Here is a 23,379-nt window from a genome sequence, read left to right as displayed (position 1 = left end):
AAATATAATTTTAAATAATACATTATATATATATATATATATATATATATATATATACATAAGTAAATAGTGAAGACTTCATAAAAAATAATATTATGAATTACAAAATTTCAAGTACGTGACTATTTTAATAAATTAGAATTCCTAAATTTATAAATTAAGTCATAGATGAATAGGAGAAGGCTTCTCCTCTGCCTCATGCTTTAATTTATTCTTTTGCTATATATAGTATTTCTTTTTACTATTACTTTAAATGTTTTATATCTACATACTTTCTAAATGCAAGAGGAATCTTAAATGTCATAGATGTGACCAAATTCAGGAACCAAAGAGGAAGAAAAGAAAAGGGAAAAGAGAAGCAATGGAAAAGAAATACGTTAACCTATATAGCTAGATACAATTATAGAGTTGATTGGGAAATATTATTGAAAATGAAACATGCTATTAATATTCCAGACAGAGCAGCTCCATGTGTAGAAGTAGCTACTCATACATGCACATATAGCCTTTCAAAATTGGCTTAATTCATTAAGCTATTTTTTTTTAAAAAAAGGGGAATTTGGGGTATTTAATTGTGTCACTTTAGACAATATATACAAATAGAATAGGAGTTTTTTGGGGTAGTAAAAGGTATATTTCATGTATTCCTATTATGAGTTATATTTTGATTTACTAGAAAAGAAAATAAAGAGGAAAAGATCAAGATAGAGAAATCCAGGAAAAGCTGAAAAAGATTTCACAAAAAGAAAAGGAATAATAAAAAGGATTCTATATGGATAGTTGGATCATGATAAACCTGATGGAGTACCCTTGTGAGGTAAGTGGCATCCCCCAGAGCCAATTGCTGTTCCTTTTTATATTTATATATTGTTACTGTGTATCTTTATCTTCTACCATAGAGGCCAGCTTTTATTTTGTCGACCCTTGCATTCTCTTAGGCCACAGCTTTAAATTTCTGTATCTTTATAATCATCCTCAAAATGACACCTGTTACACTAGTGAATCAGCTACACCACGTCTCTCCTCCTCTTCTCATTCTCTTCAGGTCCCCCAGGTTCCACTTTCTCTCTCTTTCTCTTAACTCTTGAGCCGCCAGTTGTTTCCTTACGATTAACCCAACTCAGCTGCATGAGAAAAACTCTCTCCTCTCCTGATCAGGCTCCCCAGTTTCCACTACTTTTTCTTTTGTCTTTAGTTCCTCACCTTGACATACAGATTCCTCTCTCTTTCTCTCTATCAATATTGAATCTTCACTTTCACCCTCACACGTACTTCATGGTATGGGTGGGCATGAATATTTTCTGCGTTTTTGCTTTTTTCTTGTGTTTTGTGGCTGAATTGTGTCGCCATTTAGGACCCAGGGGACTGATTGTTTTTTCGTGGCTGAATTATGTGACCCATTTGGTCTCTTTGTAACAGGGGATTAACAGCCGAAGGGATTTTCTCTACCCTCAATGAAATGTTCATGCCCTTGGAAAAAAAAAAAGAGAGCATAATATGCATGCTTCTTCTTGTTTTGGGTTCACTTTTTCTTCACTCTCACACCACATAAAAGATTTATTTTATGCAAGAAGCTCTCTTTTGTAGGCCACCAATTAACAAGTTCTTGAATCTTTATCTTCGTTTTCACACCTCCAAATAGATATATATATATATGCCTTTTCCTATATGTAGACAATACAAAGTTCGATCTGTTTCTATATATTTATCTTCATCCCCATCAGATATCTATATACATTCGCCTATCCCTCTCCCTCAACAAGCCTCGCTAGTTGTAGCCCCTTTGAACCTTTTATCTTCACTTATACACGTCTGTTGGATGACCCTTTGTCCCCATGGCCATACACACAAAGGAATTTAATTGATTAGTTTCAGGATCTACATTTATCTTGAAATCTGTCAGGAGATCAGATATAAATAGTCACAATCTCTCTTTAACTTATTCTTTCCATAGGTGCCGCATATGGCAAAAAAATTGGCTGGAACTTCGAGCAATGTTCATTTCCATGACATACCAGATGTGATTCTCTCCAACATATTCTCTTTGGTTACTGATACTCGCACACGCAATGCCGTGTCCCTTGTGTGTCTCAAATGGCACTTGCTTGAGCGCTCCACTCGCAAATCCCTCACCCTCCGTGGCAATATCCGTGATCTCTTCCTCCTCCCGACTTGCTTTCGAGCCGTTACCAACCTTGATCTCTCTTTCCTCTCCCCTTGGGGACACCCTCTTCTCGATTCCTCTCCCAACCCTGTTCTTCTTGCTCAACTCCTTCGAAATGCATTTCCATCAGTTGTTTCTCTTACTGTTTATGTCCGGAACCCTTCAACGCTCCATCTTCTAGCTGCCCTTTGGCCTAACTTACGAGATGTTAAGCTCATACGTTGGCATCAGCGTTTGCCTACACCTATTGGCTCAGATTTTATTGCACTTTTTGAGCATTGCCACACGCTTTCTTCACTTGATGTTTCACATTTTTATTGCTGGACTGAGGATCTTCCACCAGCATTTGAAGCATACCCATATATTGGAGCTTGTCTTTCCCGTCTCAATATTCTCAAAAATTCTTCGGCTGATGGATTCAAGTCCCATGAGCTTTTAGCCATTACTGCTTTCTGTCCAAACCTCCGTGAATTTCTTGCAACATGTACATTTGACCATAGATTCATTGGATTTGTTGGCGATCAAACCTTGCTTGCCCTTGCTTCAAATTGTCCTTCCCTTTCTCTCCTTCACCTCGTTGATGCCACTTCCTTGTCCAAAGTTAGGGCGGACCCAAATGATGAGGGTTACACATCTGAAGATGCTAGTATTAGCCATGCTACACTTGCAGATGTATTTGCTGGATTGCCACTGCTTGAGGAGTTGGTTCTCGATGTTTGCCACAATGTTAGGGATGCCTGGCCAGCGTTGGAGGTGCTTAACTCGAGGTGCCCCAGGCTTAAATCCTTGAAGTTGGGACAATTCCACGGAATCTGCAGGAGTATAGATTATCGACCAGATGGGGTCGCCCTATGCCAAGGGTTGGAATCTTTGTCCATCAAGAACTCTGCTGACTTAACTGATACCGCTTTGGTAGCCATCTCCCTTGGCTGCCCGAGACTGTCCAAGTTTGAAGTTCTAGGATGCAACAGAATCACAGTAATAGGGATGTGGAAATTGGCTTATGCTCTTCAGAAAACCTTGGTTGATGTGAAAATTTTTTACTGCAAAAATTTCGATGCAGTTTCGTCGTTGCAGGCACTGGAACCAATTCGAGATCGGATAGAACGGCTCCACATAGATTTCGTGTGGAAAAATGTTGAACAATCAGAAGGCCAGACAGGCAGTTCAAACCAACCAGGTGGATTCGAGAACTTCGAGGCAGGGAAACGAGGCATCATCAGGGAAGAAAGAAGCGTGAGAAAGAAATGCAAGTCCTATGCTCTTGGCAATGACAATTTATTCTTGTCTAGGACTTGGAACAAGCTACACTATCTTTCCCTTTGGGTTGCTGCAGGTGAGTTGCTCACTCCATTATCTTTGGCAGGTTTAGATGATTGTCCTGCACTGGAAGAGATAGATATAAAAATTGAAGGTGATTGCAGGGACCAACCAAGGCCTTCCATGGATGCATTTGGGCTGAGTTCCTTGGCCTGCTATTCAAGGCTTTCAAGGATGAACCTGGACTGTAGTGGAGTGATAGGTTATGCTCTTACTGCTCCTTCGGGACGCGCAGATTTGAGCTTGTGGGAGAGATTTTTCCTTAGTGGAATTGAGAATTTGCATCTTAATGAGCTCAACTATTGGCCTGCACAGGACATGGATGTCAATCAGAGAAGCCTTTTTCTCCCAGCAGCAGGATTGCTCGCACAGTGTGGAACTCTAAGGAAACTTTTCATTCACGGAACAGCAAATGAACATTTCATGATGTTTCTCCTGAGAATTCCAACTCTCAGGGATGTACAACTTAGAGAAGATTATTACCCCGCGCCAGAGAACGATACAAGCACGGAGATGAGAGTAGACTCGTGCTGTCGATTTGAGGATGCTCTGAATAGCGGTCAGGTGCCTGATTAAAAAATTGGTGGAGTTGGAGTTGCTAAATGCTAATTTCTGCGTAACTTTCTCTCCTTTTATCATTGCTTCCCCCCTTAAACTGGTGGAGTATAACTTATCCAATAAAACACAGTGGCAAGGCATATGACTACAAAGACTTGGAATCTCACTAGAGTATATATATAGCTAGGAAAAAATATGTGGTGTTGGGAATTTGGAGTATTTGAATTAGTCCATCAATGGATGCAAAATGTAATTAATTTATATATATATATGTTGTTGATACATACATACACAGTTTAAAATAAAATCATCTATAAAAGCACATCACAATATATATTCTTTGTTTGAGATGGCCATTGATGCAAAAGTTAGTGTAATTCAAAGTCTCTAATCACCTTGAATTAAGAAAAAACTCATCAGGATTGCTGTTTTCTCGTACACTGGACCCGAAGTTGTGTCATAATATCCCTCGACACCCATTATGAGAATTGAAATGGCTACAAGATTTTCCAAATCAAGAGCACATAAAGCTTGTCTAAAGGACACATCATTTCGAAACAGTGTACTCCATATAAGTTCTTAGCCTTTCAATCATCTTTTCCTTTTCTTGTCATTTTTCGATACTGGCATTCACTTTTTTGTATGTAAAATTAATGCTCATCGGAACAATGGACCAGTTATGGAGATTCTTGGCCGTTATGTTGGCAACAAGTTATGGCCCATTAACAGTCCCACAGCAGCAGCTAATTCTATTTTAAAGCAAGTTTCGCAACATGCTTTAAAGGCGCAATTTCGGGCGTTGTCTCCCAATGATGTTTACTTGGAAGAATGTTTCTTTTTTTTTTTTTCCAAAGCACGAAATGGTCGCGCTGAATGTTTCTTTCTTTTCTTTTCTTTTTTTTCTCTAATTTTAAAGTTTGGAATTGGTAGATAAGTTCCAGTTGTAATGCACTCACTCATACAGTATAATAATCTTCTGACCAGACCCACAAATCATGTTCGGGCCCAACTTGAATCGAGCTCATTTAGATTTAGATTTTAGGCCCACCTCCGTAAGCCGCTTTGGCCTTTAAGCGTAGCTAAAAGCTGACGCGATCCTTTTTATGGTAAATGCTGGTCCCTTCACAACCATAAAATCCATCAGAAACGAGAGGACAAAAGAACTAGTGGAGAATAAAAAGGTGAAAAAAAGAATGGGGAGATCCATGAAGTGACCACCCAAAGTGAATCTGTTCACAGAGAAGTATGTCCAAAAGCACGTGGCTGCTAACGGACGGCTGAGAGCTACTCGATCATCGCCTATGGCAAAAGGCAACAAGGACAATTAGTAACATCCAGCACATGCCAAATTGTTTGCACTTTGCAGCGTACATTAATTAACCGCCTTCAGTGGAACAACGAACTTGGAACAAAAATTTAGAGCTTGGTCGTCACATGATTAATGATAGAACATGGAGCTTACGCTTAACAACGAACCCACATACCTCTACAACAGAACTTGATCCCATAAAAAGCTAAGGTTCCAGGGAAAACCATATCCCCATCCTCGAAAGTTTCCTATATTTAGAAATTAGCAATTCAGCATACTCTTCTATCTATATCTCATCCTTTAACCGCTTCGTAAAAATATATATATATATATATATATATATATATATATATATATATATATATATATATATGTGTGTATATATATTAAACCTCCTTGCCGACCCAGAATGCTATATAAGAAAGCAAACAAAGAACTTCGAGGCAAACCCAAAACAGAAGCAAATGGGAAATCAATATCGCACCCCAAACCTATCATCAAAGCAATGTGGCTCAAGCCTAGTCCAGACGATAGATGCACCGCTTCCTCTAGTATGGTCCATAATGCGCCGCTTCGACCACCCACAACTCTACAAGCAATTCGTCAAGAGTTGCACGTTGAGTGCCGGCACCGGCAGCATCGGAAGCGTACGTGAAGTGATGGTTGTGTCAGGGTTACCGGCGGCTACGAGCATGGAGAGGCTAGATGAACTTGATGAGGACTCGCATGTTATGGTGGTTAGCATCATTGGAGGTGATCACAGGCTTGTTAATTACCGTTCTACGACCACTTTGCATGAAATTGAAGAAGGAAAGGGTGGAAAGACGGTGGTGATGGAGTCGTACGTAGTGGATGTCCCAGCGGGGAGTAGCAAGGAGGATACATGCTCTTTTGCTGATATGATAATTGGGTGCAACCTTAGGTCATTGGCTAGGGTAACGGAAAAGATGGCCAAGGTTTAGGTTTCACCTATGCTATTTCATATTATGCCCTTTTTCTTTTTCCCCTTAGTTAATTTTTTTTTTTGTTACTTATGTAGGAGATAGAGTACAAACCAATTGTCTCAATTCTTGTAACCTTTCAAAGGTTTTTTTTTTTTTTTTGGGAGCGCGATAGCTTGTAAATCCAAGTGTTATTATTACTCTGATTTTAATGCTCTACATATGCATATTAATAACAATAATCACCAGGTTATATGTATATACTGATTTCTTTTTCCCTCTAATTTTAGATTAATGGTAGAGTTAGCAATTTCTTTATAGGCCAGTTTAGGATCGACCAGGCCTTGTTGGCCCAAATTGGAGAAGTCTCAAGGCTACCCATATTCACATTGGTCACTAAAGTTCGATCCCATGATAAGGATTGTTTAGGTTGCCCTTTTTCGTCATGGCAGTTTCAATTTATATGTTAGTGGAAACATACCAAATCGTACCTTCCTGGTATGAGCTTGTTTCGAAAATGTGGGTCTAATTGGGGAGGCAGCTCGGGTACCTGTCGCAGTTTGGGCTTGCTAGTAGAAATCACCTGCCTGACAACAACTAAGCCCAAGTTCTGTGCGGCAAACTGGCATGGAACAGACTTATCTCAAAGATATTTGGAATCTTTATGAATGTGCTAAAATAAAATACTTTTATCTTTTGAAATTTTATTCATAATTTTATAAGAGTTTATTATTATTAAAAATAAATAATTCATGTTAAAAGAATTTTTTTTGTTAAACTCATAAGTTTTGTAGTTAGTCAATGATTAGTGTTTTTATTTCTTTAATGATGTGATAATATTTTTATGTTAATTTTACCCTTCTTTTATCTATAAACTAATTAAAAGCTAAAACTCTCTCAAAATCTAAATTTCATTTATTAAAATGTTTCAAATTTGTTGTTGATTTTTAACAATCCAACTCATAATCGACTAGTGAAGGAAAAATCATAAACTCATGTTTGATTTTTATTTTTGATGAGTGATTCAAAGTGGGGTCGAAAGGTGGAAAGAGAAAATGAAAGTTGAGTTGATGAGTTGATTTTTTTTATTCATTTATGGATTTAGAAATCATAAATCCATATTTGATTTAAGTTTTGAATTTCAAAACTTGTTATAAGAACTTAACATTTTTGAGTTATGAGATTTGAAGGTGTTTGATAATATTCTCTATAGAACTATTGACATACTACTATCCTCATTCTTTTTACGCGACGAGTAATTTATACATTTCACATATATTGTTTACATTATTTATGAAATAGACTATTTATTTTAAATATTAATAAATTCATATATAATTATGAATAAAATTTTTAAAGTAAGAGTATTTTATCTAAAAAAACACGTGAAAAACAAATGAAACTTTTCTTTTGTCTTATTGAATAGAAAAATGACTACAATGTTGGAGAATAAAATAATACTATTATTAAATATCAAAGGGAAATAGGTACTTTTTCTTCTTTTAGAAAAAAAAAAAAGTGAACACTTTTCACGAGGTCCCAAGGTAGGACTGGTGAGTCCCGAAGGACTCAAATTTACCCTTTCAAGTTTTTAACAGCTTTCATAATTAACATAACTCAAAACTTCATCCTTTGCCTGGGAAATGTGCCAATGTGAATGTCAGACAATTTGCACCTCTCAAATCCTTTTTAATTCTTCACAATTTTTGGTCATAAATATTTAGCAAATCGATGGAGGATTGGAGCTTATAAAGAAAAATAATAGAAAAAAACACGTGGTATGAAAGGGGCAAAATGGAATTTCAGCCCATACCTACTAACAGCTACACTTCTTTGCAAGGCAAAGACTAGTAGCTAGCTGAGCTTTGACTCCCAAACCCTTATTCGGAATTAAGAGCATATGTCCAGACCCATGTATTTTATATTGCACTGAATGATCCCTAAATAGACACAACAAAATGAATTACTCTATTATTGTATTTTTAAATTTTTTTATAGTTAATGTTTTATTACTAAGGATGAATTCTGTGACCCTCAATCCAAACAATTTGATATGTTCTCTTGACAAGTGAGCTAATTAAGCTGCGATCAGGCGGATGAAGAATGCCCATTGCTTCTTAATTTAAAGATTGGCATGATCTAAAATGCTCAAGAATTTACTTGCAAAATGTTTGACTAGCTGTAAATTTCAGTGTTGCAACTAATGTTCTTGTCTCCTTGCACCCGAACATTTAATTTATTGATTAGTGTATTATCTTTTTATTTAAAGAGTAGAGTTTGAATTCTCTCTCTTTTAATTATAAGAAAAAAATAATAATATTCCCGTCTCCCTGATGACTGTCCTTACTAAATTTAACCAAAGACTGCCATGGAGATATTTTTGGGCAACCACATCTACCACATGGTTGCTCTTTAGAGCTGACTCCGCAACCTTATCCTACAGTAATTCATAACCTAACTATTTCTAAATAATGGATTCGAGGTGACTCAAGAAACTCTGCATTATTTGCAGATTTATTCCCTGTTATCTTAGCATCTCTTTCCTGAAATATATCTAAAAACATAACAGATTCATTATTTGTATACCGAACTGTTAAAAGTAATCAGATTCTCTCTTCTTCACCCATGGGGTGAGAGCTTCAGAAAAGTGATTGATTTGTTAAGCATAATAGACAGACCGGAGGGAGTAGCCCTGCCTGCCACTGATTTCTTACTTTGCTTCTGGTTGGCGTCGTTTTGTAGGGTTGTCCATCATTTTTCTTTTGGTTATGGTTTAAGGCATTGATGTACACAAAATCAAAGGGATTCAATGCTTGTAAGTGGATGGCAAATATTGGTGACCTTGGTAGGTGAGCGCTTCAATCATTTATGTCCCCGGAGCCCGCTATTAACGTGATAAGAGTCAGACGAGTAGCCCTATCCCATATATGTAATCTGTAAAGGTCTCAACTCTACCTTGAGCAAGTACCTCTAAGGATTTCGACCTCCGATAACATTCTAACATTTGAATTCTGTACGATATGTTTCATCTTAATTCATTTTCAGATTTCCCAAACTTAATTATAGTCTTTTAAATTTGTCTATGAGAACATAAAATATAGATAGTCCATATGCTAAGTAAAGTTGACTGTTAGATTTGCCTCCAGGCTCCAGCTACTATCCTTACTCGCAAGTCAAAGAGCTCTGAAGTCTGAACAGCAGACGGGCGCCAACCACCAATACAATTTGGTGCTACTGAAGAACAGCCTACGGGAAACTAGTTACAACAATAAATTATTCAACACAACAGCTCCACCATTTCTTTAAAATATTTTCCAAAATCATTTGCTAATTCATAAAATGCCCTCCATTTTTTTTACAATTCTTTGTAAAGGTCAAATGTTATTTTGGTCCCTTTGAAAAAGATGATAATATTTTAAATGTGCAAGGGCGGAAAAAGGAAATGGGCAAAATTTTTTTCTTTCGTTTTTGAAACAGAGTTGTGCTTGAGCTGACTGGTAGGCGTAGCTTAGTTAGCAAGTATTTCCACTATATATACAATTCAATGTAGATTAGATCAGACATCACTGGCAATCCAGTTGCGAAAATGGGTTTCCAGAGAAGCGTATTGGCTTTCGTTTTCTTGATATTGGCTTCACGAACATGCCTCTCTTCTAGCCTTCCTACTGAATACTCCATATTGGAACATGACCTTGATGCATTCCTTTCTGACGAACGGGTGGTGGAGATCTTTCGACAATGGAAAGAAAAGCATCAGAAAGTGTACAAGCATGTTGAAGAGGCGGAGAAAAGGTTTGAAAACTTTAAGGGGAATTTGAAGTATATACTGGAGAGGAATGCCAAGAGAAAATCAACTGAGGGGGGACACCGTGTGGGATTGAACAAGTTTGCTGATATGAGTAATGAGGAGTTCAGAAAAGCTTACCTGGCAAAGGTGAAAAAGCCCATCAACAAGGGGAGCACTCTATCAAGGAACATGAGGAGAAAGGTGCAGTCCTGTGATGCACCATCATCCTTGGATTGGAGGAACTATGGAATTGTGACTGGCGTCAAGGACCAGGGATCCTGCGGTAAGATTTCTTTATTTGGTTCATAATCGAGTAATGATTTAAATACAGAGTATGCCAATCATTTTCTCTATATACTAAATATTGATTCCTAAATGTTGTCAGTGTTTGTGACACTTTCTCACTACTTTTGTTGGGCTATTTTGACATAAACATGTGATGATTAACAACAGAAGCATTAAACTTTAATTATGTTCAATTCATTTGGATACAAGTCGTCGATGGAAACTGTGATAATGAAAAAGATTGGGCGCCCGCTAGGGACCAGGCTGAAGTTTTATCTTAAGCCTGTCTTCAGGATAATATAGGAGCTATACTCTTCCTATTTTAAGCCTTAAACCTCTTTCTTCGTTAGTGAACCTGACGAGACTCTTGACATCTTCATCTCGTGATCAAAACCAGAAGTTCCTTTTAGAATGTGGCATGAGCTTAGCTTTTATTTCATGTGATAAAGTGATCATGATGAGAAATCTGCCTAGTAAGAAAACTGGTCCATGGTAGTCTATCTATAATTTCTGTTAAGTCCACATCTTCCTATCCCAGAAATAATTTGCCAAACTCCATAAATGTTGACTTTTAGACCTCTCTGCTTCTGTTTGCAATTCAAAAGTTTACTGCACTACTGAAGTCTGAAAACCTATATATGATGATACGAATGCCAAGAAAGATCTAGAAAAATTATGTATTTAGCTGATTGTTATATCTGTTTTAATGACTGTCACGCTATGGTATGCAAATATATTAGAAAATCCAAGTATTGTATACATAGTTCCCTGGAAGAGCCCAAAACCTTTCGAGGTTTTACATCAAACCAGTAGGAGCGCTTTTGAAGATTACAGTTGGCTCAAATAGGTCATTGAACAATTTTTTTGGCGTTCACTGCCACACAGATTATACTAGAAATTGCTTCTTCTTCTGAAGCATGACCATGTTTGTTCAGAATAGCAGAGGAAAAGCAGAGTTGACCTGAATGAGTCGACAGATTTAGCTAAAACCTTTTGGTTGAATCCCTTCACCTTAAACAAGCTTCTTAAATATAAATCCAATGGTGACCAAAGTTATTGAAAACTTAATTTACAAGCCTTCTTTTTTTTTTTTTCTCTCTCTGACCAGGGCAATTGGATATTAGATTCAAACCGTAAACCTTACCCTGGTAGAGAAGAGTAATAATCATCAGGCTATAATTTACTTCGTTAACGAGTTCTAAAGGATTGTTAATTGAGCTACAATTAGAAGCAGCAGCCGATATGTTTAGTTTACCCAAAAAGGGAAAGAAACCTAGACAGCCCATTACATGGTGTAAGTTCCCCCTTTGGAAAAACCTGAAATTAAAATTTCAGTTAATTAAACAAGGTCATTAGAAAAGAACGCTAGAGAGAGCAGCTATGATGGCATTAAAATGATAATCTCTTAAGTCTTAACTGTATCTGTGTCCTATGTTTACAGGAAGTTGTTGGGCATTCTCTTCAACTGGAGCCATGGAAGGAATAAATGCCTTGGTTACTGGAAACCTTATTAGCCTTTCAGAACAAGAGCTTATGGATTGTGATAGCACCAACTATGGGTGCGACGGAGGATACATGGACTATGCTTTCGAATGGGTTATAAACAATGGTGGGATCGATTCGGAAGCCGACTATCCCTATGAAGGTGTGGATGGCACGTGTAACATCACCAAGGTCTGGTTCCCCACACCAACTACCACTTCTGGATCATATTTCATTTGTATTGCAATTTTTGAACAAGTTCTTCCGTTTTGTCTTCTCTGACTGACTTAATGGTACTTGTCTTTGATCAGGAGGAAACCAAAGTTGTATCTATTGATGGCTACAAAGATGTAGAGGAATCAGACAGTGCTCTCTTATGTGCTGTTGTTCAGCAACCCGTTAGTGTGGGAATTGATGCTTCCTCAATTGATTTTCAACTTTACACTGGTGTAAGTCTCTTTTTATTTTGGTTCAGTAATTAAACGAGGAACCTGAAATTTTTTCTTGAAATGATATCCTGACTAATGGTATTTTATGTGACATGCATGATCAGGGAATTTTTGACGGTAGCTGCTCGGACAATCCAGATGACATTGATCATGCTGTTTTGATAGTTGGTTATGGCTCAGAAGATGGTGAAGATTATTGGATAGTGAAGAATTCATGGGGAACAAGTTGGGGAATGGATGGATATTTCTATCTAAAAAGAGACACTGATTTACCATATGGTGTCTGCGCTGTCAATGCCATGGCCTCTTATCCAACCAAAGAATCCTCTTCACCATCTCCCTATCCATCACCAAGTGTCCCTCCACCACCGCCACCACCTTCAACTCCACCACCACCACCCCCACCCCCACCTCCATCTCCTTCACCAAGTGAATGTGGAGACTTCTCCTATTGTCCAAGTGATGAGACATGCTGTTGCCTTTTTGAATTCTATGATTATTGCCTAATATACGGCTGCTGTGCATATGAAAATGCCGTTTGCTGTACTGGAACTGAATACTGCTGCCCTAGTGATTACCCCATTTGTGATGTCCAAGAAGGACTCTGCCTCAAGGTACAAAAAACTATTCCCTAATATCCATATATGGCATGCATTGGCCCAATTTGCAGAGAGTTTGTTAACTTACAAGCAATTCAGCTTAAATTTAGTAGTCTTTGCAGCCAATTACTTTTATAGTTCCATTCAAGTTCATTACAAGCAACTCTTTTCTGCATTTATATTCAGAACGCGGGAGACTATCTGGGAGTGGCTGCTAAGAAGCGAAAGATGGCTAAGCACAAGTTGCCATGGACTAAAACAGAGCAAACAGAGAAGACATACCAACCTCTGCAGTGGAAGAGGAACCCCTTCGCTGCAATGCGCTGAAAAAAAATGAACAATACTTAATCATTTCTCTCAGAAGTTGAAGGTCGTTATTACTTTAAGTCATTTTCACTTTTCCCCCACGGGGGAGGCATCATCTCATCCTTTGCTTTCAACATATGTTTCAATTGAACGCTGCACATATGCCGGCAAGCAATTCCAGGAAGAGAAGATAAAAAAGGGAAAATTTGTTTGTTTAGATGGTGCATCTGGATTTGGAGACAGTGTTTTTCCATTCGTCAGAGGGTATAAAAACTATGCTTTAATTTATTTCTCCAGGCTTGCTTCCATGATCAAGCCATCTTGGCGTTGTTGGTCATCCAAGCCTTGTAATATATAATATATCTATTACATATTTGGACTTGAAAATAAGGGCCTGTTAGTTATCTACACTTTCCATTATTTTACTATAAGTAACAGACTCAAATCTAAGAACCATTTGCCGAAATTTGTTGCTGATGCCAATGGGGGTAGGAAAAGAGAAGGATAAAATAAGATGTATTGAATAAGAGGATTCAATCATTGAATCCTAGTACATGTATATATCAGGAACAAGAACAGTAAAGTATCATGCTTGAAAAATTTTCGTTACCCAATAAGTCTGAAGGGACATTCATTTACTGCACGTTTCATTCGCGAAATAAGTAGAAATAAAATAAAATTACTATTCTGTGATAATAGAATAAAGTGATAATAGAATAGAATAATTATTACTTTGTTTGGTATTGTGAATGGAATAGAGTAGAAATTGTTATTATGACTTATTACAGTGTTTGGTTGGTAAAAATAAGATTAGAATAAGAAAGAAATAAGTGATAAAAAGACAGAAATACCCTTGATTATATTAACATTTATTTTCATAAAAAATTAAAATTATCTTTATTATCATTTAAATACACATTTATCAAAAAAGACAATTACCCATCATAATTATATTTTCTCTCGATTGTTAAAAATAATTATAATTTAATCACGTATTGAAGTACATATGTAATTTTTATTATTAAACAGCCCATTGCTATTTTACGTGTACCCTTTACTTTATTCCTTTTTTTTTACCCAATATTCATGAAAAAAATCAGCAAACTGTGACGAAGGTAAGATGAAAATGCAGAAAAGTCTCAAAAGGAAGCAGCTTGGGGTCGATGGCCACTCCAAAACTCCCAAAATAACGACCGAGGAGCCACACCCATCTCACCATAAACCCACCCCTGACGAATGCAGATCCGTAAGAGACGAGCTCTTGGCTCTCCCTGGTTTTCCTGCAGAGTTCCTTAAGTATCGCCATCATAGGCTCATCAAATCATATCTTTGAAATTAAAAAGATAGTCTTCCATTTTTTTTCTAAAAAAAAAAATAAGTTATGTCTTTTGATATATGATGGGTGAGAGCGACTTGAGAGAGAGGTGAAGACCCACGGCTGAGAGAGAGGAAAAAGATCGGTTGAGAGAGAAGGGGAACACAGGGGAAGATCGGTTGAGAGAGGAGATGAAGATGAGGGAAGGCCGGTTGAGAGAGGAGAGGAAGACGGTCGAAGACCAGCTGAGAGAGGAGATGCTTTTCTAGGGAAGGGTGGCTGAAAGTGCTGAGGAAGACGGGGGAAGGAAAAAGAGAGAAAAAAAAAGGTTTTATATGGACAGAGTCGTGATTTTCTTAATTAATTGAGAGTATTTTAGTCAAATAATATTTCAAACTTATTTCCTCGATCACGGAATAAATAATATTAAGGGGATGAGTATTAGCCATTCTCACCCCAAAAACAAGTATGAGGAATTTTTATTTTAGGAATTCTTATTTCTCACCTTGTTTGACAACCAAACAAGGGGCGCGAAATGGCATGAGAATACCAAACATGCTGTTAGTATTTTAAACTGTAAAGGCTTTGGATCAAGCCCAATGATAGGTAGCTCATCATTGTCACGTATCATTTGAGTTTGAGGCTTTTAGTTTTGGGCTATCGCTTTCCCTTCCCTCGTTAGCAACGACGAGAAAAAAACGTTTACAGGAGGGAGACATGACAAGCTGCAGTGCGCTCAGGGCCCAAAATGGCGACCCCCACGTCTGCTGGTGGTGGTTGAGGGATGGGCTCTACATGCATCGGCGTGTGACTAACGGTAGTGGGTGGCGGTGGGGCAAAGCACCCACCATGGACCATGTTGCATGGAAACTTATTTTTGGTTCGAGTATGAGTTTTGACCATCTCTCTCTCTCTCTCTCTCTATCTTTCTTTCCACTTTCAAGTTGAATTATCAAACTATATTATAAGGACATTCGTCTCTCTGTTTACAAATTTTCCTCTGTTTTTTGCCAATAAAATTACAAGAAAACTAGAAATCTTAAGTTAGCTGACACTTCCTTCTGACAATTCTCTTACACAAAAGCCATTGTTACATAATTTGTAACGAAACCATTGAATATATAAATGGGGACAAGCAAGCTCTTCAGACCATTTTAAATTCGGTCTGTATTGATGGGACAAGAAAGTCTCAAGAGAATTTCATTAAATTTTGGGGCCATGGAAACAAACAAGTACGAGTATTAGGTTCACAAAATGCAGAAAGTTCAGAGTGCCCCATGTGTTGAGAAGCAAAAATTTCCACCAATATATTCTCCCAACACTTGATTTGGGCAACGGAATATGGATTTGTCTCTCCTATTCAACAAATATTATTAATTTCTTATAGCATAAATATATGGATACAGTCAAGATTGGCAGACACTAGATCTCTTGTAGACAAGAATAATGGGATAAATATGAGCAACACATGTTTTGAAGCCGCTGATTAAGGAAAATCAGAGAATATGGTGAGACGAAACCACTAAAAGGTTGGCCATTTTTCTTTAATCTAATCATCTCTGTGTAATTTGAAACAAAAAGCTTTGGCTGGGTATATAAATATGTTTACACCAAGGATTCTGGTCCGCCTACTTTATTAGATTTCTGAAAAAGTGATTTGCCAATAAATCTTGACTACACTAAAAGGCATTTTATGGTCCAAGGTAAAAATATTGTCAAGAAGTTACTGTTTTAGACGGTGGGAGCCGCCGGTGGAGTTAAGATTTTAAATTTGAAGAGGTAAAAATAAGAAATTCAATATTTGAAGAGATAAAATTATAAAAATTTTTAAAAAATAAAGATAAAATTTTAAATTTTTAAAACAAAACAAAGACAAAATTATAATTTTTTAAAATTTTGAGGAAATATTTAAAAAGATGAAACTATAAAATTTTTTAAAAAATAAAAATAAAAATTTAAAATAAAACAGAGACAAAATTATAACATTGTGAAACTTTGGGACGTGAGGCCCCCTACAAACCCCTCTCCCTCCGCCTCTGGTGGGATGGGATCACACTACTAGCCAAGAAGCCATAAATTGTAGTTCTAAATAACGCAAAAGGTTTATGCTTTTTGGCTTCTAAAATGAGATATAGGATTTAATAGGTGACTGGGTCAAATTTTTTTTTAAATAATAACTTTAAAAAATTAAATTATTTAAATAAATTTTTATTTTTTATTATATTTACTTAAATTCTTGAACATTTATTTTGAAAACATAAATACTAATTGTTAACTAATTATTATTAATAAAAACGTTATTTGTTATTTTTTATATCTATATGATGTTGATGTGTAATGTGAAAAATGTCAAGTTACATCATCACATTAACACCACGTGACATAAAAATAATAAAAAACGTTTTAAGATAATTAGTCAACAGTTAGTTATAATAATTTATTTGATTTAAAATAAAATTAGAAGATTTATTAAACATAGTAAAAAATAAAATTTCATTTAATTTTTTTTAAATAATTTAAAATTTTTCTAAGTATTATGTCAATAAAAAAAAATTGTAATTTCACGACTTTTCATGAAAATTTTGAGTTATGCCATATTTTTAAAAGTTAAAAAGGAAATAGTACTAGTACTATAAATTTATCAAAAGTTAAAAATATTATTTTCAAAGCAAGATAGGCAAAGACAAATGTGTTTCATGTTGTTTTCACTAAAATGTCATTATGAATTGTTTATGTCAAAACATTCTTCATGTTGGTTCAATAATTTTCGAAAAACAACAAGTTTTTGCATTAATTTATATCTTGTATTCCTCCTTTCTTCGTGTACTTTTCCCAAAATCCAAACACATAAACCTATTGCAATTAAACTTTGGATCAATATATATCCACTAAGTGGATTAGTAACTCTCTTTTCCTTTGTTTAATTACAGCTAGGTTTAGAGATGATATCACTTCTTGTTTTTTTTGCATAGAAAATGGTAAAAGCTTAGAATACAAATGCTTTGGTTTTGGGTTTGCAGCATGTCTCATCATTTACCAACCACATAATTAAGAACAGAAAAAAAGAAAACAAGTAGCTACAGCTAGTGGAGGAACCAGTCACGTTATTGAGGAAAAGGTGATTATGATGGGATAAGGACTTGACAATCTATACGTAGAACACTTTCTGAGTTTGTGTCCTTAGGTGAAGGGCAGTGAAACCTGGAATCCAAGTCTAGGAAATTAAATTATGGACAACGATTGATTAATGCTGCGTGGACTGATAGAGTCATACAGCTCCAAATTAAATAAAGGGTCGGTCCGATCCCCAACCAAAAAAAAGGAAAAAAAAATAAAACAACAATGGAACTAGGAGTAGTAAAAAGTACCGTTGGCTTAATACCCATCACATTGCCTTCCCAACTGTTTGCTCGTGACCACACACCTGTCCTTTCTTCACTCTTTAATTATCACAAAAATCCCATCAAAGTTCCCTAGCCTTTTGTTAGTACCCACAAGAACAAGTTATCATCATCATTTTCTTCCCTTAAATTCTTACAAACAGCCACTACATGTCAAATTTTTGGTTATTAACTCTTTTACTCAAATGTTTCTGTTTATGATGAGATTGAGGACATGTTGGCTAGTTTTGGTTTTGGATGAATTGTTGAATATGTTAGCCTGAATTTAAGATACTTTATGCGAAAAAAAGGAAGAATGAAAAACAATAAAGAAAGCAAGGCGCGTGAGTGCAAACGCGACATGCAGTTAAAGGGTCCGATGTCTTTAACTGAACAGTTTATTATCCCTTCCAGAGTCTTATGTAGAATCTACACTCAATGGGTCAGCTCTGTCTCTCTCAAAATGCAAAATACATAGAAAGAAAAGCGCAGAAGTGTCCAACCTCTCTCTTTCTCTCTCTCCCCTTCTTGACTTTTCTTCATCGTCACTCATTCCCTAAACTCTTGCCATCATTTTAGGACACCCCATTAGGCCCAAACATCAAAGAACTCAGCCATCTCCCCTCACTCACGGGTATGACTTCTTTTTCTTTTGTCTCAGATAATGATGATGATTTTTTTATGCAAAACCTACTTCAAGAACTGTTTTACGTTGTCTAAAGGCTGAAAGGAACACTGGGTTTATGTTCAAAGTTGAACATTCTTGTTTACTTTGTCGGTAAATTCTTTTTTTTTTTTTGTTGGTTTGACAATCTTGGAAAAGAGATGAATTTGTGGGCTGTGGTGTTAGTTTAAAGATAATTGTTGTAGATGAAGTTTTTCCTGTTGGTAAGATCAGCAGTATTTATGACTGCCTTTAAGTTTTTTACCGAGTTCTTGATCAGGTTTGTTATCTGTTTTTACTAGAACTTACTTTTCTTGGTGATGCCAATAATCAATACAGCAGAGTAGATACAAATTTAGCTGATAATAAATGTGTTTTTCATTTGATCTTTCATAGCTTGAATTTAATGTCTGTGTCCACCTATCTTCTGAAAAGTTTACAATTCTTTATCAAATGGACTTCAACATAAATCTTTTCTTAGTTGCTAGGGAGATAAGAAATTGATTACTTCTATTTTTTATTTGCTAAGGGGTGGTTGATTGGGATTTTTATGGTTGTCAGATCCCGGATAATGCAAAATTTGGTGCTCTAAAATTTGAATGTTCAATAATGTTTATGCGGCACTGAGGGGCGCATCAATGTTTCTACTTTTCCATAATCTATTAGCTAGAGCACTGAAGGTTTTTAAGCTTGAATATTGTTATATATTTACTCATCATGTGGTCACAGGGCATATACGTTTTGAAATTTTCGCCTTTTGGAGTATTATGTCTTGCTTATCTAGTTCAAGCAGAGAGTAGGGAGATATGAAGTAGATTGAGTCTTCATTGCAGTGATTTTGGGTTCTTCAAATAATTTGTATTAGCATATTTTCAGGTAGTCTGGCAAAATCTTGACATGGAGGGATTCAACCTGGTGCTCTCATCCAACTTTTATCATCAACTGTGTCATGTATTGAATTGGTGAATTGCATTTACAAGGAAAGCTGCAGAACTTCTTGGTTATAAAGCGTGATGGAGGAAAGGAAATTAAATTTCAATGCACCACTTTTATCTGTGAGGCGGTTTTCTGCAACATCTGCCTTTTCAGATAGAGATAAGCAGAAGATAGTTGAAAATCCTTGTCCCAATAGACGACATACTCTCCCCTTCTATAACTCCGATGTGAGTTTGGATCAGGTAACAGAACCTGTTGCAGTTCCTTTTGTCTGGGAGCAGATCCCTGGGAAAGCTAAAGGTGGCATTGAGCATGAATCTCAGCCTAATAAGGAGGCTTCTGGTACTCCTAGGCTACCACCAGGGAGGGTTTTGGATATCTTGAAGTATACTGTGGAGAAGGAATTCGAAAATCAGAATGTGGTTAGGCCCCGAAGTGAAATATATTCTCTAAATGATAATGTGACTAAGTTAGACTCTTCCAACGAGGGAATAAATGAGAAATGCATCTCAGAGTCAGAGACTGATGATGATGCTTATTCTGATGCGCTTGATACCTTGTCCCCAACAGATTCATTATCCATGAATTGTAGTATAAGTGGTCTAAGTGGATCAAGTGGCCTGGTTGCAAAACCGTCAGGTACCTTCTCTACAGATCCACAAACTCGTGATTTCATGATGAGTCGCTTTTTACCTGCCGCCAAGGCAATGACTCTGGAGATGCCACAGTATGCTTCCAGGAAGCAATCTGTGGCACCTGCACTACCCAGAGAGGATAAGAAAGTGGTTGTTGGAGACAGGAAACCTCCTGTTAATCAATATGAGTCAGTTATCATACCACATTATAATCAGGATGTAGATGAAGAAGAAACAGAAGATGAATATGATGACTATGAGGATTCTGGCAATTTATCAAGAAAAGCCTGTGGGTTGTTGCCTCGATTAAGCTTTAAGAACTCTCTGTGCCTCTTAAATCCTGTGCCAGGATTAAAAGTAAGGACCCATTCTTCAATGCCTTCAACTCGTGAGGTTGCAAAACCAAGCAAAGCTACCTACATGAAGTCTCACAGCCAAATTATTGAGAAGGTTAGTATGGAAATCACTATTCGATGCCCTTGTTGTAAGTGTTAGAGATTCTAATTTAGAACTTATCTGGTTACCATTTTGTATATTTGCAGCATGCTTGGGATGCTGTTCACAAGAACAAATCAGATAGTGGAGTTCAATCCCCCCAGCCTCAAGAGAACAAATCAGATACAGGAGTTCAATCCCCCAGGCTCCCAGAGAACAAACTGAGTGGTGGAGTTCAGTCCCCTAGGCTTCCAGAGATTGGGAAAAAGATGACATGTGGATCAAATCAGTTTACCAACTCAGGTGACCAGCAGATAGTGAATAGGTCACCTCCCAAAAGGCTTCCAGGTAGTGCTCGCATTTCTCCCTACCGTAGAGAGAGACCTCAATCTCCCTTTCGTGGCGGGGGGTTTCTTGGCATGCCCAAAGAAGCTGAGAAATTCAAAGCCAATACGTTAATTAAGTATACCAAAAGCAATAACAACTCACAGGAATTAGTACCCTATCAGAGCACCAGGCAAGGGTCAGGTGCTCTAAGCCCTGCAGTTGAGAAGACATTGTATGTAGATACTGTAAATTTTGCTAAAATTGCAAGTTCAAATTCTGATTCCTCAGATACCAAAGCCCCAATGGATTCCATGGGAAAGCATTCTGATACATTACTAGTGAACAGAATGCTGGAAGAATCTGCTACTGTGGAATCTTCTCTTCAAGATATAAAATGCCTGAACCTTTTGGATGGAAAGGACATATCAAAATATGAAATCACAGGGTCAGTGTATTCCAGTCGATCTTCTTTCTCTGACAAACCCGATCTCAAAGGTCAAGCAGAAATGATGGATTGCTTCAGACAGAATGGAGGACTGAATAAGTCCTTAGGGCGTATAAAAGTTAGAGCTGATCGAAGTCTAACTCTTAGTGCTAATGGTGATGTGAGAGAAGCTGATCAAGAAGAAAATAATGCTGGTTCTGATTGCTCTCCTCTTCCCCCTCCTTTACCAAAAACACCATCTGAGTCTTGGCTTTGGTGTGCACTGCCTTCGGTTACATCAAGAAATTCATTTTCGCAGTCTTACAATGGCACTCGGTTTAATCCTAAAAAAGAGGAACCTAAGGTATCAGCTACTGATACCAAGTGGGAAACAATTGTCAAAACTTCTTACTTGCATCATGATCACGTCCGCTATTCTGAGGTAATCATACTTATCACTGTTTAATAGCAATATTGTCTTCTTTGATGGGAGTTTCATTGTGAATACTAATACGTATGTCCTTTACAGGAATTAGTAACTCACTTTTCTCAGCAATCCAAAACTTAAAAATGCAGAGGGCATCATTGAATTCCTTGGACTGGTGCCTTTGTTTCAGCAGTTTTGGTTCAACATGGTCAGAGCTGATTAAGATTTTGCTGCAGCCTACCATTTTTTTTTTATTCGTTCTTCCAGGAGTTTCTCCTTCCAGTTTCCTTGTATCTTTATGCTAGGCAGGTGGATTTGTTAGCTCTTGTTGTTGTATAAGCTTGTAAGTTCATTTCCTTTTTCTTTTTCCTGCATCAGCCATCACTGCAGGCTGAGGCATTGTTACATTAAAGTCAGATTCAAATCTTTGTAACGACCACAAATATATTTTTAAACTTTTAAGTCTTGTGGTTCCTGTGGTGTTCGTGTTACACAGGAGTCAAGATACTGTTGTGAAAAATTAATGGATATAAAAGGCTTATCTGATATATATAACATGCTTGTTATAGGCTTCTAGCAGAATAGAACATTTCATCTCAAATAGAAGGCGCTATAGCCCATAGAACTAGGCCTAGAAATGGTTCAAATATGTTAATATATATTTACTTGATCTGCCATTTTAGCAACTTAATTTTGTCCCAGCGCGAGTTAGTAAATAAATTCATGTGCTCCTGATTTTCCTGTCCAGAGCTTCAACAACAACACTTTTAATCGATTCATTCATATATCCTTGCCGTGGTAGTTCTAATTAGATGGTGAAAGAATGCATCCAGGGTAAAATACACTTTTCAAAGAGCAGGGTTCATCCGAACATTTGTTTTATTAGTTGGTGTATAATCTCTTTATCTAAAGAGTAGGGTTCGAATCCCTCCTCTCCTCGTTATAAAAAAAAAAAACACTTGCCAGTTGTCACTATAAGGTGTTCCTGACCTCAAGATTTGATCATGGCTTTCGGGTGAAGCATTGATTGAAACAAGGTGTGTGCGGTCCGTGAATCCTTCTTTTTTGGGCTTTTGTAGATCATCCAATTCTTAAACCCATAGCGTCATTGTCTTCTCCTTTTATAAGCCTTAAGCCCATAAACGTCTTTGCGGTGCTTCCAAGTTTCAGCATGGGCAGCAGCAAGATCCTCGAAATGTGTCTGTTGGAATGAACTTTAATGGTGGAGCCCATCTAACTCTCCGACCGAGAAGCAAAAGAAACAGACAAACGGCCCATATAATCACAGTCGGTCTAGATTCCTGAGACCGAAACTGCCATTTTAACGAGGTTGGTAATACAGTAAACAACTAAACATTGTATGGGTCTTTCGAAGATCAAGGTCTCCAATCCTTCCGCTGTCTCTTTCTTTTCCGATATTTCTGTCTTTTTTTCTTTCAAATATGCCGTCGAAGCTTAGTTCAAGTTGTTACAAATTAGAATTAGGTTAAATAGTTCTCTAAATTTGAATTGTGATAATTTCTTCCTACGTACTAATAATAGAGAAAACTGCATTAAGTTGTTTATGTTTTTACAATTTCAAGCCCACCATGCATTACGGATGGGAAATCATATCGGGAGGAGTCGTACGTGAAGG

The 23,379-nt window shown here is 37.0% G+C and overlaps 4 protein-coding genes across 5 annotated transcripts; all 4 read left to right on the top strand.

Moving 5' to 3' along the window:
• On the top strand, positions 1,546-4,328 carry LOC18596682 (F-box/LRR-repeat MAX2 homolog A). The gene has a single exon (XM_018123475.1). It carries the CDS (start codon positions 1,964-1,966, stop codon positions 4,058-4,060), a length of 2,097 nt encoding a protein of 698 aa, XP_017978964.1. The 5' UTR covers positions 1,546-1,963; the 3' UTR covers positions 4,061-4,328.
• On the top strand, positions 5,774-6,551 carry LOC18596681 (abscisic acid receptor PYL12). The gene has a single exon (XM_007025305.2). It carries the CDS (start codon positions 5,816-5,818, stop codon positions 6,311-6,313), a length of 498 nt encoding a protein of 165 aa, XP_007025367.1. The 5' UTR covers positions 5,774-5,815; the 3' UTR covers positions 6,314-6,551.
• Positions 9,844-13,610, top strand: LOC18596678 (low-temperature-induced cysteine proteinase). Its single transcript, XM_018123476.1, has 5 exons — positions 9,844-10,362; positions 11,806-12,038; positions 12,158-12,295; positions 12,400-12,909; positions 13,081-13,610. The coding sequence occupies exons 1-5, from the start codon at positions 9,879-9,881 to the stop codon at positions 13,219-13,221; spliced, it is 1,506 nt and encodes a 501-aa protein (XP_017978965.1). The 5' UTR covers positions 9,844-9,878; the 3' UTR covers positions 13,222-13,610.
• Positions 18,371-22,295, top strand: LOC18596677. Of its 2 annotated transcripts, none has more exons than XM_007025300.2 (4): positions 18,371-18,529; positions 19,436-20,580; positions 20,673-21,758; positions 21,846-22,295. In XM_007025300.2, exons 2-4 carry the CDS (start codon positions 19,573-19,575, stop codon positions 21,882-21,884), a joined length of 2,133 nt encoding a protein of 710 aa, XP_007025362.2. In that variant the 5' UTR covers positions 18,371-18,529; positions 19,436-19,572; the 3' UTR covers positions 21,885-22,295. The 2 variants fall into 2 exon arrangements, with proteins under 2 accessions (XP_007025362.2, XP_017979426.1); XM_018123937.1 differs by lacking the exon at positions 18,371-18,529 and adding an exon at positions 18,684-18,839 and having other exon boundaries at positions 21,846-22,289.

Source organism: Theobroma cacao, chromosome 6 (genome assembly GCF_000208745.1).
Source record: "Theobroma cacao cultivar B97-61/B2 chromosome 6, Criollo_cocoa_genome_V2, whole genome shotgun sequence".
Lineage (NCBI taxonomy): Eukaryota > Viridiplantae > Streptophyta > Magnoliopsida > Malvales > Malvaceae > Theobroma > Theobroma cacao.
The sequence above is the reverse complement of the archived record's forward strand: the minus strand, read 5'-3'. Positions and strand labels throughout refer to the sequence as shown.

Excerpts from the sequence above, each read along its gene's own strand:
- LOC18596682 (XM_018123475.1), top strand. The coding sequence starts at position 1,964 with ATGGCAAAAAAATTGGCTGGAACTTCGAGCAATGTTCATTTCCATGAC.
- LOC18596681 (XM_007025305.2), top strand. The coding sequence starts at position 5,816 with ATGGGAAATCAATATCGCACCCCAAACCTATCATCAAAGCAATGTGGC.
- LOC18596678 (XM_018123476.1), top strand. The coding sequence starts at position 9,879 with ATGGGTTTCCAGAGAAGCGTATTGGCTTTCGTTTTCTTGATATTGGCT. Across the intron at positions 12,039-12,157 it reads GCACGTGTAACATCACCAAG|GAGGAAACCAAAGTTGTATC; the intron begins GTCTGGTTCCCC and ends GTCTTTGATCAG. Across the intron at positions 12,910-13,080 it reads AAGAAGGACTCTGCCTCAAG|AACGCGGGAGACTATCTGGG; the intron begins GTACAAAAAACT and ends ATTTATATTCAG.
- LOC18596677 (XM_007025300.2), top strand. The coding sequence starts at position 19,573 with ATGGAGGAAAGGAAATTAAATTTCAATGCACCACTTTTATCTGTGAGG. Across the intron at positions 20,581-20,672 it reads ACAGCCAAATTATTGAGAAG|CATGCTTGGGATGCTGTTCA; the intron begins GTTAGTATGGAA and ends GTATATTTGCAG. Across the intron at positions 21,759-21,845 it reads ATCACGTCCGCTATTCTGAG|GAATTAGTAACTCACTTTTC; the intron begins GTAATCATACTT and ends TGTCCTTTACAG.